At 32.7% G+C, this 18797-nt stretch overlaps 1 protein-coding gene and 1 non-coding gene across 2 annotated transcripts; one reads left to right on the top strand and one right to left on the bottom strand.

Annotated features, from left to right (window-relative positions):
- The first annotated feature begins 641 nt into the window (after positions 1-641).
- Positions 642-11594, top strand: LOC149484854 (netrin receptor UNC5C-like). Its single transcript, XM_089700801.1, has 13 exons — positions 642-904; positions 1313-1689; positions 1953-2163; positions 2790-2989; positions 3432-3510; positions 4245-4427; positions 4575-4631; positions 4943-5104; positions 5536-5667; positions 5931-6075; positions 7427-7539; positions 8100-8348; positions 8843-11594. Exons 1-13 carry the CDS (start codon positions 829-831, stop codon positions 10006-10008), a joined length of 3150 nt encoding a protein of 1049 aa, XP_089556927.1. The 5' UTR covers positions 642-828; the 3' UTR covers positions 10009-11594.
- A 5726-nt stretch (positions 11595-17320) lies between these two features.
- TRNAI-AAU (transfer RNA isoleucine (anticodon AAU)) lies at positions 17321-17394 on the bottom strand. Its single transcript has one exon. It is a non-coding gene; the product is annotated as a tRNA-Ile (tRNA).
- Positions 17395-18797: the final 1403 nt, after the last annotated feature.

The following is an 18797-nucleotide window of genomic DNA, read 5'->3' as shown; positions in this document are numbered from 1 at the left end:
CATATGTTAAGATTACACTAATTCTAAATCAATAACGAATGAACGAAATTTGACGAATTTTGTTTTGTTGCATTTGGACTTTAAAAAGAATAATTACTATTTTTTTGCATACTATTTTTTTTATTGGTAATAGGGAAGCGCTTGACCACAATGTCGCCTGATGTTAAGCTGAGATGTGGTCTAAGATGGAACGTGCTTCCCTAGAAAGTACCTGATCACTCTACGCTTGAAGACCCCCATATTGTACTCGTCGAGGAACACAGACTCAGGAAGCATGTTCCAGTCCCTTGCGGTTTGGATAAAGAATGTGGAACCGAACCGCTAATTTAATTACAATTTACTCTCAATTGCAAATTATTCATTCGTATCATTACTTGAATTATTTATTCAAGAACATCATAGAAATCGATTCTGGAAATTATCGCAAATCCAATTTTCAGCATTTACATACTATTTAAAAGTTCAGCATCAATCGCTAACGAGTTACAAGTTCGGAACATCAATTCATCAGAATTTATCATCCGCAACTTCGTCGATTAGGGTCGCTTAACTTTTCGCGCATGCGCAGAAAACTTTTGCGCTTATAATTCCTGGCACCCCATATTTTACCCTCAGTGTTGTCTTTCATCCCGTGACGATAGCACCGTTTTCAGTGTGCGCCATTTTACGTAAACTTTTACGCAAAGAAATTTTCCTGTCGAAGTTTTCTGTTCCTTTAAACGTATGAAAAGTGTTGAAAATGTGATTCGATAATAGTTATGGAAGAATATGGTGTTCGCGGGCAAATAATTGTTGTTTTAAAATATTCTACAGGATTTGAGTCTATAAATGGAAGTGAATTTTTTGGTGTATTTAGTGATTGCTCAATTGGTATTTTTTGTTGATGGACAAGATGCGGTGACACGTGAGTACTTAACTTATTTTATGATCATTATACGGAATTTAATTTTGTGTTTATTTATTACATATTTATAAAATGGAATATAGGTAAAAATAATGTTTTGGAAGTTGGTTATTATTAACTGTAATTTTGACGAATTGTATTGTAATCTAATTTGAACAGAACACGGAAATTTTTAAATTAAATTGTATTTTTCATTAAGGTAGTTTATTATATTTAGTTCAACATAAGAAACAGATTATATTTAATGAAAATTGGTATAACAGTATTTGAAAAAAAGTAACGTTACACCATTTGCATTATGATATAATTATTGTTTTCTATTTCTATTTCGGTTGCTGTAACAATTAGTTTGAATACTTAAATTTGTGTTATTTGTGTTAAAACACAGCATTTACAATATTTTTTTAGATGGCAAAAAACACGAGGTTCCTAGTACCGATAAAGATGATGATGAAAAAACACTTGATTTTCTTACAAATAATCCAAAAAATGAAATAAAAGATTATTTTCTACCGCCAATATTTGAAAGTAACGACGAAATGGAAGAGGAAGACGAAGAAGATGAAGCAGAACAAAGTTATTTAGATTATGATTATAAAGAAACTAATTACAAAGATTCACCAGATTCTGTAACAGCAAAATATGATGATTCGCAAATAGATGATAAATTACCGTTACACACGCCTAAAGATAATTTGCCCGTGTTTTTGCTTGAGCCAGAAAATACGTATGTTGTTAAAAACAAACCAGCTATACTGAAATGTCGGGCTGCTAATGCTTTAGATGTAAGTGCCTTAATTGATACAAATCATATTTTTTAAGAATACAAAATTTCTAAAAAAATATTAAATCATCGTTGAAAATAATGATCTAGATAATATTGTATCTCATTTCCATTATTTCCATATTTCTTTGTGTTAACCAAAGACTTCATTTAACATAATTACTTAATACCATGTCTGTAAAAAAAATGTTTGAATTATAACTACTTAAAAAAAACCCGTTGGGACAAATAGTTAACAACATCTCATAAAACCGAATGTTTTAGGTATACTTTAATTGTAACGGAGTTAAAACGCAGGCTCTAAATTTTGAGTTCGTCGATCCTCAAACTGGAGTCAGAATTATTGAAGGAGAGTATAAAGTCACAAGGGATAAAGTTGAAGAATATTTTGGAAGTGATAAATATCAATGTTCTTGTAACGCTTGGACCAGTCGAGGGCATATTTGGAGCCAACCAGCTACTATTGAACTGGCTTGTAAGTATAATGAAGACAATTGAGAAGTAAAAGAATTACTTATTAATGTTTATTTTGCTACATCAAACCTGTGTTCGTGAAGTTAATGTTTTGTTTTATTATTTGATTTATATATAAAAACTGGGTAATAGGATTCAACATAAGAATGAGGCTCATATTTTGTGTTTTCAATAGTGTTTAATATTAAGCCCTAAATTGACAACGAAACGTTTTATCCAAAATATCAATTAACAATTGATCACGATATTATTATACCTACAGATAAATTTACATAATATTATTAGCAAGAACTATTTATTTATAGACTTTCCATGAATTGTTTACGAAGTTATTACATGGAAATGAAAATTCAGATGACATTCAAAAACATTTACCGAGAAATTCACATTAACAAATTTTAATCCATCTGATCCATATAATTTGGCCAGTCCTAAGACTTTCTATCACCGATTAAATACCCTAAATACTTTAGTTGTTTAAATCATAAAGAAGCACAAATAACATTTTTTTTATCGGGCGAAAGGGAAGGGCTTGATCACAATCTTGCCTGCTGTTTAACTGAGATGTGACCTTAGATGGAGTGTGTTAAGATAGAAGGTACACTATCACTCTTTTACTCTTTGTAGACATCAAGAAGCATTTCACAATAGCTCCCCAGTCACAATTAGTCAGTTTGAATAGCGGAGTAACATTTAGATGTGAGCCTCCACAAGCTGCACCGTTCGCACAAGCATATTGGTTGAAGAATGGAGCCCCGGTAGTAGCTGATGATAATGTTCAGATCACTAAGGAAGGCAGCTTGGTGATCAAGCAGGCTACTTTGATGGTAAGATATGAAGTGGGTGTACTGTTATGAAGTCTTATTTCTATGTAAATACCATATTAACGATCATAGATCGCTCATAACTACTTAATTTTGATGAGATTAAGTATATGAATAAGGTATAGCATACATATAGCTAAACGACAGAATTGGTAATAAAACATAAAATAAGTTTTTAGGCATGCATTGGATAAGCACAGATAACTAAATAACTATTTAACTATAAGAAATAGTATGAGAATTGTCAGATTCATACTTCCACAAATATAAAAATACCTGAACACTATTTTAAGAAATACTCTCTCTAAATAAACGAACGGGAAAAGATTTAATATTCAGCAGCTGAAAGCGACAATGTAATTTAATGTAGGGAAAATCATTTCACAGCCAACGAATTTCGTTAAGGGTGAAAAAAGGTGCTAGTCTAGACAAAGTTATTTTCCAGGATATGGCGAACTACACCTGCGTCGCTGAAAATGTTGCCGGGAAAAGAATGTCGGAGCCCGCTCTCTTAACTGTTTTTGGTGAGTTTTAATAATAACATGTGAGAAATATGCGTCTCTCTATTATTTGTTATTTTTGTACATATGAATGGTTGTGTTACTTTACTGTTATTGGTATTTATCATTCTAATTTGCTTCAGTTTAAGAAAATTCAACAATATGATCTAAAATCAAGTTTAATAACTGATGATTTTTTTTAAATTATCTATTTGCATAAAAACTTTCTTCTTTCATTTGCAAGAACAATACAAGAATAAAATTCATTCATTCACAGTGTAAAGTAATAGATTTTTTGTAGAAATAGAAGATTTGTTCAAAGAAAATAATGTTACGAGAGAAAATTCTTCACCGTTAGTGTACCCTCTTTGTAATAAAACGATTACTGCGACTTGATTCGAATTAAGTCTTTTAAAAATGCAAAAAGCATAATATTAACCAAGTTCATGTTTAATGAGGTATTGCAATTTTCTTAAATTCTTCTTCATAATTAATATTGTTGTGATAATAATAATCCACAACACATTAAATTCTCTAAAGGGCCTCTGCGTGTTGGACCTGTGTCCCCACGTAAGCCTTCCAAAGGACCGGGTATCTTCCTTCTGGTGGTACCCGTGTATTATGGAGAGAGACATAATAATAATAATAAACTCTTTATTGTACACCAAATAAAAACAATACAAAAGAATAACAGAAAAATAGGATTATTGTACAATAGGCGGTCTTATCACTGTTGTGATGTTAACATTATGTGTCAGTAAACGGTGGCTGGAGTAGTTGGTCAGCCTGGACCGACTGTTACTGCGCTGGTCAACCCAGAGACCAGGGTCGAGGGAGAAGAAGGGTCAGAAGTTGCACATCCCCTAGACCCTTGAATGGCGGACAAGCGTGTGTTGGCCCTAGTGTTCAAAGAACGCAGGATTGCTTTGATTGTGATTTAGGTAAATATTTGTTAGTTTGATAAAAAAGTAAATATAATTAAAAAAAGAATAGTTCCTTTAGTTTTTTACATTGCTAATAATATATAATATAAATAAATAAATAATGGATAAAATATATTTGTGTTTCAATTACGTAGTATTTTTCAGATGTGTACGTTGACACTTTGGATGAATTAGCAGATGAATCATCAGATATTATAATCGGTGAGTATATTTAATTTATTTCATGCGTCATCCGTAGCCTTAAGAAAACAAAGACAAAGCTACTGCAGTGATTGAGTTTAAGTTTTAGTTGCATATTAATTATTATTATATTAATTAATAATACACAGGCTTTGTTTTTGCTATGCGATGGAATAGTTTTGTAGCCATGACATTCTATCAATGTTAATAAGACAAATGAAAGCCTGATCTGCCACTTTAAAATCAAGTACTTTACCAATCCATTCAAGAATTTAGAACATTACCAGATTATTGGTCAAAATACTCCGTTAAAGAATCACATACTTCACCAGGTCGCTGGTCAAAATGGTCAGAATGGTCGCGGTGCGACTCGGATTGCCTGCAAACACGGCGGCGGCGCTGCGTCACTAGCACTGCTTGCCTTGGCAAGGACTACCAGGTGGCACAGTGTCCATTGTGCATACGGACTTCGAAGTCAGATCTGCTGCATGATGGTAAGAACGCCTTGACGGGTTATTCATGAGTGTAAGGAAACAAGAACAGCTCTGCTTGTCTTGGCAATACTTACCAAGCCGCGCAGTGTCCATTGTGTATACGGACTTCTAAATCGGATCTGCTGCATGATGGTAACGTGGCTTTTTAACATGAGCTTCATGATTATAATGACACCATAACTGGTTTCGCATATCAGTAAGGCATCTATAACAGATGAAATTCTGCAAAGGCTAGCTTCCCTTAACTTAGGTCTTCTCAGTCAAATATGCTGCATGATGGTAAGATTGTCTCCTCGGACGTGTTTGATCTTCTCGAGCTCTGACCCACGTAGGTATTAATCTCAATATTTAAAATAGAAAGGTTTGTGCGTGATTTATGTTTCTTCTTTAAGATTTATCGATATATATGTACACGTTTAATTTTGTTACAGGATCATCATATTGGCCGCTTTTTGTAATAATATCAATTGCGTTTCTTATTTTCATCGTAGTGGCTGTATTGGTTATAAAATATATGAAAATTAAAATGAACGAAGATTCTCCATATGTTAAACCACCACCAGGTAAGTGCTTTTCTATTTTTATAAACAATTGCGTCTTATTTCTTACATGTTTGAAGATTTTAATAAATCTTTTCCGGAAATGAATGGAGTATAATTTATTATTAGTGTAGTTTAATATTTTTTGTCCATTTTTATAATTATATATTTTAAAGTTTCATTATAAGACACAATGCTTGATTGGATCGAATAGACTATAACTAAATAAGTCAATATTTATTTGTTAATAATTTAGTAACAATAATTCATCGATTATCACACCGTAGGGTCAAACTATTTCGGTAACGTAATAAAGCGAACACTCACAAACCAGCCAGACTTGATCCACGAGGAGTTCCAAACGGTGCGACAGACGCACAGACCGAATCCGAGACATGAACATTTGTATGAAGTGCCACAATTGGCTAACAGGTAAGGAGATCAAAAGAAGTTTCAGGTTTTGAAGAAACAAAATACTTATGTGATTTTTTTATTTATATTTTTAAGTGCACAACACAAACCTTAGAAATAGTTTCCTTTAAAAAAGTTATTCGACTATTTTTGGATATTTATGTATATTTATTTGCGTAAATAATCTTATTCATAACTAATATGCTGTCTATCTACAAAAATTTTTTTGGCCTTAATAAAAAAAAGATTTTGTCAGCATTTCACATTATCAAGTTTATAAGTAGGTACAAAATTAAAAGTATCTATGAATAAAATAAATTGACATAGTTTCATGGAGTACGAAAGATAATTTTAATAATAATTTTATTTTTACACTTACTTTTTTTAAATATTTCTATCTATAAAAACAATTTGTATAACAAAAAGGCCAACGCAACTCAGTTATTATTTTGGCTTCGGAATTTTTCAAACTAAACTTTATTCTATTCACGTCACATCGCCCTGTCGCAGTGGTTCATAGTGATGGATTCATAAAAACGACGATTCATTACTTTTTTTTACCAAAAACCAAAATGGTTAATGGATAGAGAATAGAGAAAATTAAAAAAAGAAGCATAAATTACACAATACATTACAATTACAAAGCTAATCATTTAACGAAGACAACACATTAGGTATATAAAGTTCAAGAACAATCATTAAACCGAAGGATTTAACAAAAATAAAATGACTTTAGCCCTATGAACTTATAAAGGACTAGATATTGCGAGCTGCACACATAATATAACAACCAACAATAAAAAAAAGAAATGTCTTAGGACCTCCTGATAATAATTTAATTTGAAGAATGGAAAAAAAATATCACGAGGCGGGATTCGAATCCGCGTTTAGGCGATCAAATTTTTAAGCTTTTATCTCAGACTTTGAGCGCGGCGACCGAATGTAAAAATTCCGTAACGAAAAAACCTAACACCCCCCACTCCAACCGGCACAGCGATGCTATGCAATAGCTTTACCGCGGCAGTCCTCGAGAGCCACACGTATTTTTTCTATTTTTAACAATTTATAAAGCACTAGGTTTCCGCCCGCGGCTTCGCCCGCGCAGTCAAAGAAAACCCCGCATAGTTCCCGTTCCCGTGGGATTTCCGGGATTACATCATATTCCCGGGATAAAAAGTAGCCTATGTCCTTTCTCGGGTATCAAAATATCTCCATAACAAATTTCATGAAAATTGGTTCAGTAGTTTAGGCGTGATTGAGTAACAGACAGACAGACAGAGTTACTTTCGCATTTATAATATTATAGTATGGATTTGTATGCTATAACTAAATATAGACGTCAGAATCAGTGTAACCAATACATTTATTTCAGTTACATCGCGCCCATTGATCACGAGGTAAGCACAGGTCGGAATCAAATGGAAAAGTTCGCTTGCAAGGATAACGTGGGGTCGGAAATATCTGACTCCAGCTGCTTTCTGAGCTGTGAGTTGCCTTCCATTGAAAGGCATCTATTTTATTGTGTGTAGGATAATATATTGATTATTTACGTTAGTATTTGTGCAAGATGATTGCTTAATAAACTAATCTTTCAGTTGTGTGTGTCTATAAATACATAATACTGTTCCTTTCTGAAAGTTAATTATACAGCGATAAATATTAGACTTAAATGTTATCTACGTTATTAAAATAGATAATAAAGAGTTTTGTTTCCCTGGAAACGAATTAATACTGATCGATGTTCTTAGTTTTCTATTAAGCTTTGCAAGTAGCGTTAATTTTAACGCATATTGAATGAAATATTTGCCTTTCTATTTTTGCATGGGAAATTTTAGCAAGAGTGGCTTCAATGTTTTTACTTTTTATCACACAAAAAATTAACCAGGCATTATTCTAACAAATAATTGCTCAAGTTTTAAATCATATAAAAGTTTGTTTTTCTATAAAAGCAATAAACAACATTTAAATTGTACGTAAGTCATAATATAAAAAAAACATGACATGGGTATCTATCTATGAAATATACAATCCAATACTGTTTTCAGCGGGCTCGTCGTACGGTAACGATAGTGTAGAAATGTCGCCATCTCTAAAAAACAACGCGTCAGTAAATTCAAAATTTCATCAATATTTGGAGACAACGGTATCAAAAATAGTGGCTGGCGATGGGGATTGGTTGAACTTGAATAAATGTGGCGTTAGTTTGTTCGTGCCTGATGGGGTTGTTGAAAAGGAAGAGCTGTTCTCTATTGAAGTCACTGATGAAGATTGGAACAGACCTTTGTTACAAGAAGGTGAGTGGTCGTTACAAAGATAAATAGGGATCTACAACAAAATAAGTAAATATAAAATGTGGTCAAAAGATGTAAAATTATGTAAATATAATATTGCTAATTATTATTTAATGCCAGAGAGTTATTCCTTATATAATTTAATAGTTTAATAATTATTCATAACAAATGTATGTACTCCTGACAAGGAGGGATTTACTCCTTATCAACGGACAAAACACAACTTAAAATATCCCATAATAACAATTTTACAATTGCATTTTATTGTATAAATAAATTAAAGAAACCGCAACAATACTGTCGTCTGGGTCAACTAAGATAGCGTCTGGTGAAATCAATTGGACCTATTTCAGTGTCGCTATATTATTGGCAATAAACTGTCCCGTCTGCTCTAATTCAATTTTATTTTTACGCGATATAAGAGCTTTTCCTTTCAATAAAAGTTTTATCGAAAGTCTATAACATAAAAATATTTAAAAATGTGTTTTGTTTACCAGGTGAAACTCAACTCAGCCCCGTTATAAGATGCGGCCCAAAGAATTTCCACTTCAGCAAAGGAGTCGTTCTTACCTTCCCACATTGTGCAGCTTTGAAAAACTCCAGCTGGATGCTATCAATTCTTCAGAAACCAGAAGAAGTCAATTCTAGAGAATGGCGAAAAGTTCTGACTTTAGGTCAAGAAACGCCGGGAACTCCAATATTCGCTCAAGTCGATCCAGCCAAAGCATATTTAGTTTGTGAATTTTTAAGTGACTTTGTATTGGTAGGAAGAAGTTTCAACGGCTTGGACGCTAAATTGTTAAAAATCGCTATTTTCGTTAATAAAACTGGCGAAGATGGTTACAATTTAAATGTACGCGTTTTTAACGATACTCCATTCGCTTTTTATGAGTGTTTTGAGAACGAGCGACGTTCCGGTGGCTTTTTGCTTTGTGAGCCAAAGACGTTGTACTTTCAAGAAAATTGCTCGGATTTGTGTTTTAACGTTAGGGATGTTGGAACCGGCTGGAAGATTCAGCCGGAAGCGAAGTACCAGGAACTTTCGTATTTACACGTCTGGAATATGAGCGTTAGATCTTTGTATTGCGTATTTGCTTTGACACAAATCGACGCGATTAATTGCTTGGAACTCAACGTTACTGTATATCAGAAACAAAAGCAATCGAACTCCGTCAATTTCAATTTGAAAACGAACGATTTTAATTCGAATCTCAGTTGTAATAAGCGTTTTAGTTACTCAGGCGTGGAGATGGGTTATAGCGTTAATATCCTCGAAAATCCATTTAATTATTCGTCGCTATCCAAAAAGGAGGGTAGGTATAATTATACGCAGCGAAATGGGATTCAAAGAAATAATTACTCTTTGGACAATAATCATTATAGGATTAATGTATTGACGAAATCAGATAGAGTTATTCTTTGTAAATTATTGGATAGTCAGTCGTCTAAAGGGAACGATTGGAGGTTGTTGGCGGAAAAATTGAAACTGTCGTCGTATTACTACTATTTTTCTAATACTTGTTCGCCGACGGAGAATATATTGAATCTGTGGATTTGTAGGAACAACGACGCGAATATGCTAGTTAATTTGTCAAGGATATTTAGAGAAATGTCTCGGGTGGATTGTGCGACAGTGGTCGAAAGACGCTGCTTTCTGAATTAGACTGATAGAAATAGTTTCAATAATTTTGATGGTGAAGTATTAATAATGGATGTTTTATTTGTACTACAATGAGGTTTACATTATGCACCGTTCACTGCTTTAATACTTTTATACATTCAATTTACTTTACAGAGGAGATATTGCAAACCTAGTTTAAGTTAGTTAGTTCACGAGTGCCACTTTTATTCTAGTCTTTCACGCCATAGATTATTTAATAGACAATATTTTTATTTCATAAGAAATGATTTTAATTTAACTGTGTAATATTATTTTTATATGCGACACTTTTATGTATTTTCTACCTATCTGCCAACACTCGGAATTTGCTTCTTAAAAGTATTTAGTACGTTCATCTTACCTATATAATAAGATCTTAGAGCGTGTTGTATGTTAGCACTTTCTCGCTACTTAAGTGCTTGCATCTAGCAGCTCACACAATAGTACGCAGGATCATGTGTTTCAAGCCCACTAAGGCTGTGTTCTGGGTTAAGAGGAGCGGATTAAAAAGAGAGCCTTTAATGGTCAGACTTTTTTGCTATCTGCGATTATATTTCGTCTCCTATTGTATAGGGTGAAATTATTGGTTTACTACAGTTTATAGCTTCTGTTACCAATTTTTCATTGTAAAGAATAAGTTTAAAACTTAAAGGATTATGTGATTGATGAAAAAATACTGTTTTATTCTGTTTTATGGTTTACAACTTCAATACACTTATAGCTTCAAAAAGGCAAAAACAGTCAAATTACTATGTTATATTTTTTGATAAACAACTTCGATATAATTAGACTAATTAAAATAGCAATACAAATCAAATCACTATGTTTATGTTATATTGCGCGCACTGCGTTATTTACGCTCTATATGCCGCTCCGCTTATCGCTCTTAATAGCACCATGACTTTACTATTTCAGTATTGAGGTTGAGATTCCATTGTGTTGGTCGACTGGTAGAAAAGTGCTTGAAGGATGTGTGAGAGTGTTATGTATGGACGTAAAGCGAAATTCTCGGAGCATCAACGCATCGAAATGTTACAAGCGATTTTCGGCTCTTTATAGAACTGCGAGTGTGTTGTGAACCTTTAAAATTATTATAACGTTAATTGGCTCTGTACCTACAAGAACTTTTTTGCTCTTAATTTAATTGCGGGTATATTGTGAAACTTTAAAGCTTATGTACTGTTTAATTGTTCACGAATTGATTTTAAAATTTCGTGGCTTATCTTTAACATTGATGATTGACCATTGTAAACTTCTGCTTTAGTTCATAATACTTCCGTGTTTTGTATTTTATCGTTAAATCTTGAATACAGTATATTTCTTTTGTGTGACGTCATTAATATATTGTGTTACGCACACTGCAATATTGTAGCACGCACACAGATGTATTTTCTGGTTATCAATACTTCGGAAAATTATTAATAACGGTGCGTTCTTTTGGAGTATTGTATAAAGCTATATAAACAATATTTTAGATGTTTGTTGTAAAAATGTAGGCCTAGAGTGCTTATACTAAAGATTATGTTTCAAACATAAATAGTTGTAAATTTCTGAACCAAATAGAAATGGTACTAGATAAGTTTAAGAGTAGTGAGTTTAAATTTTTGAAATAAAATATAATTGAAGAGAATTGTTTTATTTATCACCCATTTATTCACATTGCAAATGTAAGTAATTACTTTAATATTGGTTAAAAAACTAATGCTTAATACAGAAGTCTTTCGTTTCTCTAACTGCTAACAGAACATAATATATAATAATAAATTTTATAATTTGTGTAATTGTGTATGTAGTTACACTGTAATCATCTTTAATTATATAATGAATGTTAAAGTTTGATACCACTGAACCGATTTCGATAAATTTGATCATACGAAAGTGAAAGCGGCGAATCACGTCAGGATAAATTAGTTTTTATCTGTGATATCATATTTTTAAAGGTTTATAGTACTACATAAAGTTAATAATAAAAGTTAGTAATAGTATCCAGCTGAAACTATTTATACATTATTATTAGACAAATTTAATTTTCCATTTGTGTTTTTCAGTTTGTTCCACTAAGACATTTTGTACCTGTGAAAATCCATTCCTAATTTTTTTTTCAATATCACATTGAAATAATTTCAAAATGCGTATGATCACTAAATAATATAGGTACGACACGGTTCCCGTGTTCTCTGACCTAAATACAGAGTATTCAAGTATTTACGTTCGGGTTGGAAACGCCCGCGATTGCATTGCTTAATAATTAATACCTGCTTCTACATTACTCTATGTTCCTGTGGTACAGGAGAGAGCGATTGAAGTGTGAAAATTGGAAAATATTTGAGTTACATAAAATGTGTTCGGTACATATTTAGATAGATATTATTATTAACTAGCGGTCCGCTCCGGCTTCGCCCGTGGTACCTACATGTTTAAACTATCCTATCTCTCAAGTTGGATCGAACTGCACATGGTGTGCGAATTTTATTATAATCGGTTAAGTGGTTTAGGAGTCCATTGAGGACAAACATTGTGACACGAGATTTATATATATTACTAGCGGTCCGCCCCGGCTTCGCCCGTGGTACATATGAAAAATAGATGTTGGCCGATTCTCAGACTTACCCGATATGCACAGAAAATTTCATGAGAATCGGTCCACCCGTTTCGGAGGAGTATGCAGACTAACATTGTGACACGAGATTTATATATATTACTAGCGGTCCGCCCCGGCTTCGCCCGTGGTACATATGAAAAATAGATGTTGGCCGATTCTCAGACTTACCCGATATGCACAGAAAATTTCATGAGAATCGGTCCACCCGTTTCGGAGGAGTATGCAGACTACATTGTGACACGAGAATTTTATATATAAGAAATTATACATTTTGGACAGATAGAACTATTATAACAAAAGACGAAAGTAGTAAAAAAAGTCATGTATAAACAATCAAAACTTGATAGAGTGGTGTAACTCTACTTTAGTCGAAAGTAAAGCGTATTCGATTTCGACCACTTCGAATGCTTATGAGTGGTGATGATGGCCTCATCAGTTAACATACTTTCCCGGTTAAAAGCATTTTTAATAAAAAACATTGTCTATGATTCATAATTCATGTCATGTGCATTGTTTGTAAGATTTGTTGTTTGCTCTTAATATTTTAAAATATATTTTAGACAATGAAACAAATAAATAATAAATAAATAAATATTATAGGACATTATTACACAAATCTATCTAGTCCCACAGTAAGCTCAATTATTAAGGCTTGTGTTGTGGGTACTAGGCGACGATAAATATAATATTTAATAAATACATATTATATAGATAATAACACCCAGACCCAAGAACAAATAATTGAGTTCATCACACAAATAGTTGCCCTGACCGGGGATCGAACCCGGTACCGTCGGCTCAGTAGGCAGTTACTTTACCACTGCGCCAACCGCGTCGTCATTTCTTAAATATAACGTATATTTTTTACCAATACAGATTGAAATAATAAAATATTTAAATCGCTTTCTCTTATGATATGTGAAAAGGCAAAGATTTCACGGGCTGTCTTTCCTTTCGGTTAAAGAAACCCCTTAATAAAGATGAAGGTGTTATACGAATGTACGGCCTTCTGCCCAGAATACTGAGAAACTAATATTTAATTCTGCATCAACAAAGCCTTTTCGTAATATAGAAGTTATAGAATACGTAGTATAGAAGTGAATCACAATGTAAAGAATTTATTTTTAAATATTATTAATCTATACTAATATTATAAAGCTGAAAAGTTTGTTTGTTTGAACGCGCTAATCTTAGGAACTACTGGTCTGATTTGCAAAATTCTTTTGGTGTTAGATAGTCCATTTATGGAGGAAGAGTACCTATATTTATGGAAAGTAGGTATATGAAAGATAATAATTAATATTATGTTTTAACCCTTCCCTAAGACATTAATATACATTTTAACTTTACAAAATACATTAGCAAGACCATTCAATTCACTTAAATCCAATAAAACCAATCCAATAGATACGGCACAATTCAATGAAGTTTAAAAGAACAAAGAACTTATTCAATTAAGACTTCCAGCAGTTAGTTAATTGCCAACTGGGTTCTAGAAAACTCGGGAACAATTTCCTTTAGGCTGGGCAGGATTTCCTGCTGATGGCTGGATCAAAGATGCGACTCCATTGGTCCGTGTAATGAGTTTCGGCTGTCTCGTGTCCATACTTCCATTTTTGTGAGACTAGTTTTTGCCTGTGACTTCGCTTGGAGATAATTTGTAATTAGCCATTCTGTTATTTGCTCCATAAAATTTCCTTATCTTAACATTTAAAACTTAGTTTACAGCGTTTTTACGTAAGTATGTTATATCATTAGTTATATTTATAATTATAAAAGATATACTTGATGTAAATTGATTTAAGTTTCTTCTGGAATGTATCAATTTTTTTACCAATTTCTAGGTAATCCCGCTACGCTTCGGTGTAGCACATGCTACATCAAATTTACTGCTCTTGAGGGAACTTATAATTAAAAAGTATCTCTTAGAAACAATATTATGTAGGTACAAGGTGAAGTGTTATCATGTGTGCTGATGATATGAATAAAATTTTTAAAAAATAAATTCTTATTGTATCTGCTTATAATATTAAATAAAATACAATATATGATACAGATACATGATATCATTCAAATACTTAGATATTCCATACTATATTAATATTATAAATGCGAAAGTAACTCTGTCTGTCTGTCTGTTACTCAATCACGCCTTAACTACTGAACCAATTTGCATGAAATTAGGTATAGAGATATTTTGATACCCGAGAAAGGACATAGGCTACTTTTTACCCCGGGAAATAGGATAGGTTTTATCCCGGAAATACCACGGAAACGGGAACTATGCGGGTTTTTCTTTGACTGCGCGGGCGAAGCTGCGGGTGGAAAGCTAGTATATTATAAAAGTTAAAACGAGACGTTTGGTTTCTTTCTAAAAAAATAAAAAAAATAATTAGAAATAATATTTCCTACTTGTTTAATTGTAAATGAAGATAACAATCCTTAAAACTTACAATAATACACGACCCGATGATCAAGTAGCGCGTGTCACATCATACAATGCTGTTTATAGTACCTATCTACGAAACTTCTAGAAGTATTTAGAGTTTAGACGTAGCCATGAAATCGTTTAAAAACACTTCCCGCTAAGGGCTGGTCTAATTGGAGGGTGCTTACGTCACGGGCCCTCCAGTGATCTTATAAAGAGCTGCGGTAGCTGTCTAGCATTTACTGAAGGATTAATTAGCATTAAAAGAAAGAGTTGACTTTCTTTGTAGGTACTATTTTATAAATATATAGCTTTTTATCTTTTTTATGTATGTTTATATAGTTTCTTCTTAGGTAAAAAGTACGTTTCCTATTTAAACCAATAAAAATAACATATATTTTGCATTATTTTTTTTATTTGTAACTTTAACACTATTCGGTAACCCTGTAGAATTATACCCTGTATAATATCTTCTCAGCAGAACCTGAAATTAAAAACATAAATTAAATAACTTTTAATAACAATACGTTATACGTATTGTATACATTTACAAACCCTAAATACAAACCACTTTACCCTCACAAATAACGATACGATTGACATAATATTTCAAATTGAAAGATTCATCACATTATGAGACAAAGCGTTCCGAATGGGCCGAAGTGCATCACAAAAGGTAACAAATAGCGCTTTTAACACTCGCTACTTGAATACAGGGGCGTAGCCAGGTAAGTGTGGGCCCTGGGGCAACAAAATTGGAAATTAAAGACTTTAACGGATTTTAAACGCGATTTATTCATTATATTATTAACCCAACGTTCCACACACTTTTCAGCGTCTGTGGTCACGGGGAAACTATGATGTTATATGTTTTGGCGGTCATACCTAATTCATATAATATAATAAATGTAATACTCGCGTAAAATCAAACACAAGAAAATAATAAAATTAGGTTTATCAACGATAAAAAAAAACAAGCCATATGGCTATCTAGTTCCATCTAAGTTGGAACCTGTCATATTTATTTAAAAAATGACGGTTCGATTGAGATTTTCTTTAAAGACTCGGGGGGCCCCTCATCTTGAGGGCCCTAGGGCACTGCTCCACCTAGCCCTTGGGTACGCCACTGCTCAAATCGGGTTCTAGCTATGATAAATACGTCTCATCAGTTTAGTGGAGCGTGTAGGAGCGAGTGATGGAGTAAGAGAAATATGAGTGAGAATTGTGTGTAGAACAGTAGCAATTAGTGGACTAGGTTTGTTTCGAAACATAGTATATTTATAATTTCTAGGTACTCCAAACGATAGAATAATTTAAACGTAAATGAATTCAATACGGGGATAATTAGGAGACTAATGAAATATTCTTCTTCTAGTTCAATCATCTTGAATGAAAAAAAAAAAATTAGTTGATCCGATTACTTGATTTTGTATGTAGAGTCAGTAGGATAGGATTGTAATAAATGACTCAAATAATTTGTGATTTTCTTTTAAATCTATTCAAACAAAAGAAGAAATATTACAACCACATCTCAGCTTACCATCAGGCGAGATCGTGGCCAAGCGCTTCCCTATTGCAGCATAAAAAAAAAAAAAAGTGGCCACCTATAATTTACACCTATTGTAACCATGTTTTTGGTAAGCAAAGTACTATTATGTCACGTACTATAATCCCTAAATAAAGATTTTTACATTTGAAACTAAACTATCACAAGCCGATTCAATACGTGACGCGTCACCTACAAGCATCGACAGCAATTAGTGACAGATGGACCCTAAAATAGGCTTTAGTAACTAAAGGATTATGGAACAAGGGAAGTTTGGGAATTTTCGCCCCTTGGACTCATGGAATGATGAGATTATGTTATAATATTATGTAGGTTGTGTTTTGAAGACCCTTGTGTATGTGTAGAAGACATAGGTATACTTACATGGTTATTAGATTTTAAATTTTATTTAGTAGGTAATTAAATTGATATAATTTATAATTTGTATTGTTACCTCTTGATGGAACTGTATTTTATTGTGTTTCCTTAAAAATTCTTAACTAATTAACTTGATATACACATTATACTTGTTAGGCAGTTTTAAGTAATTGTAGAGGCAATAATTTTAGAGACGACAATCAATTCTATACGAGTAGAAAAGAAAGTATTCTATATTGTTATGTTAGCCAAATGTTAGCGATGATTTTATCAACCAATTTGATAGTAGACAATCATTATTTTACTTAAATATGAGGATAAAACATGGTATGAGACGTTAAATAGTATTAAAAAAGGTACTTGGCCCATGAGGGGATCGAACCCGCGACCTTCGCGTTATTAGCACGACGCTCTAACCAACTGAGCTAATGGGCCGATGGGTGCGTAGCTGAAAAATACACTCGCGATAAATAGAAGAAAAGTTTTAAAATATGCAACATACATTGACTTGCTTATACTATAGTAGAGTCTATTTTATTCACGCAGTATTTAATTTGCGATCAAGACTTAGATGAAATTGTTTTGATCTAAGTCTTGATCGCAATTCATTACAGACAAAATATAAGTAAAAAAAATATTAACTTCATGAATATTTTAATTACAAAAATTAATATTGGTAATGATTGCTTCTTAAAGTTGAAGTTGTTGAACTTATCTGGTTATAAACATGTATTATAAAACGAAATAAGAACCCATTGAGGTTTTAACTACATAAATTTCAATACATTTTCATTCAGTTATATTAGATAGTGATAACTATAAATTTTCAGTAAACTATTGCGAGCAGCTTACAGCGCGGTGACTATATATTGATGACTGCAGTGATATTTTAGCATAGAATGTACTGAAAATTTTACACTATGTATGCATGTTAGCAGTTATTTTGTTAATCAGTAGCCTATTTATTATTATAATAATTAAAACGGTATTACACCAATTAATTATTACACCTAAGGATGGCTTCAAGCTTTTCCTGGGAACTTCCAGTTGAATTTTTTCAACAAGTAGATGGTAAAAGTAAATTTGTATTAGTGTTTTTAACTAGTATAATTTAAATAATGTCGAGTATAATTTCTTTCGTCTTTCGATATATCGTTAAAAGGCTAAACTTGGATGCAATCAGTTAAGTTTATGGGTATTAGTGACTTAACATTAGCCAATTCACTCCTTCGTTATGCTCCGTCATAGAGATTCAGGTATTTAGGTCTTAAATCATTGATTCTAAGATGTAACGTTACACGAATACTGCAGGCGAGTGGTTTTGGTTTGATGCCAGAGAGAAAACAATTTGCACTCTTTCAAAAGGATTTTACGTGGATCTGTGCCAGAACGGAATAGATTCGTAACTTAAAAAGTACGATACAAATGCTATTTGTATCATATTGATCGGAAAATGGAAAATAAATTAACAGTTTTTATTTGTTTTCGTATAAGTAATGGTATTTTTATTCAATGAACTTTTACTTCCTATTTATGAAGTGTCTTTGTGCTATTTACTGCGTATTTAATTAGTAAAATAAAATCGTTACAAGTAAATCCATACTAATATTATAAATGCGAAAGTAACTCTGTCTGTCTGTCTGTTACTCAATCACGCCTAAACTACTGAACCAATTTGCATGAAATTTGGTATGGAGATATTTTGATACCCGAGAAAGGACATAGGCTACCTTTTATTGCGAAATATGTACCACGGGCGAAGCCGGGGCGGACCTCTAGTTGTCGATAATTTCACATTTAACAACACGATCATCAGACTATTGTAGAACTTCATAAGA

Source organism: Colias philodice, chromosome 11 (assembly GCF_061535455.1).
Source record: "Colias philodice isolate Cphi_HAF_F1 chromosome 11, ilColPhil1 Martin Lab GWU primary, whole genome shotgun sequence".
NCBI classification, from domain to species: domain Eukaryota; kingdom Metazoa; phylum Arthropoda; class Insecta; order Lepidoptera; family Pieridae; genus Colias; species Colias philodice.
This window is presented reverse-complemented; position numbering and strand designations above follow the sequence as displayed.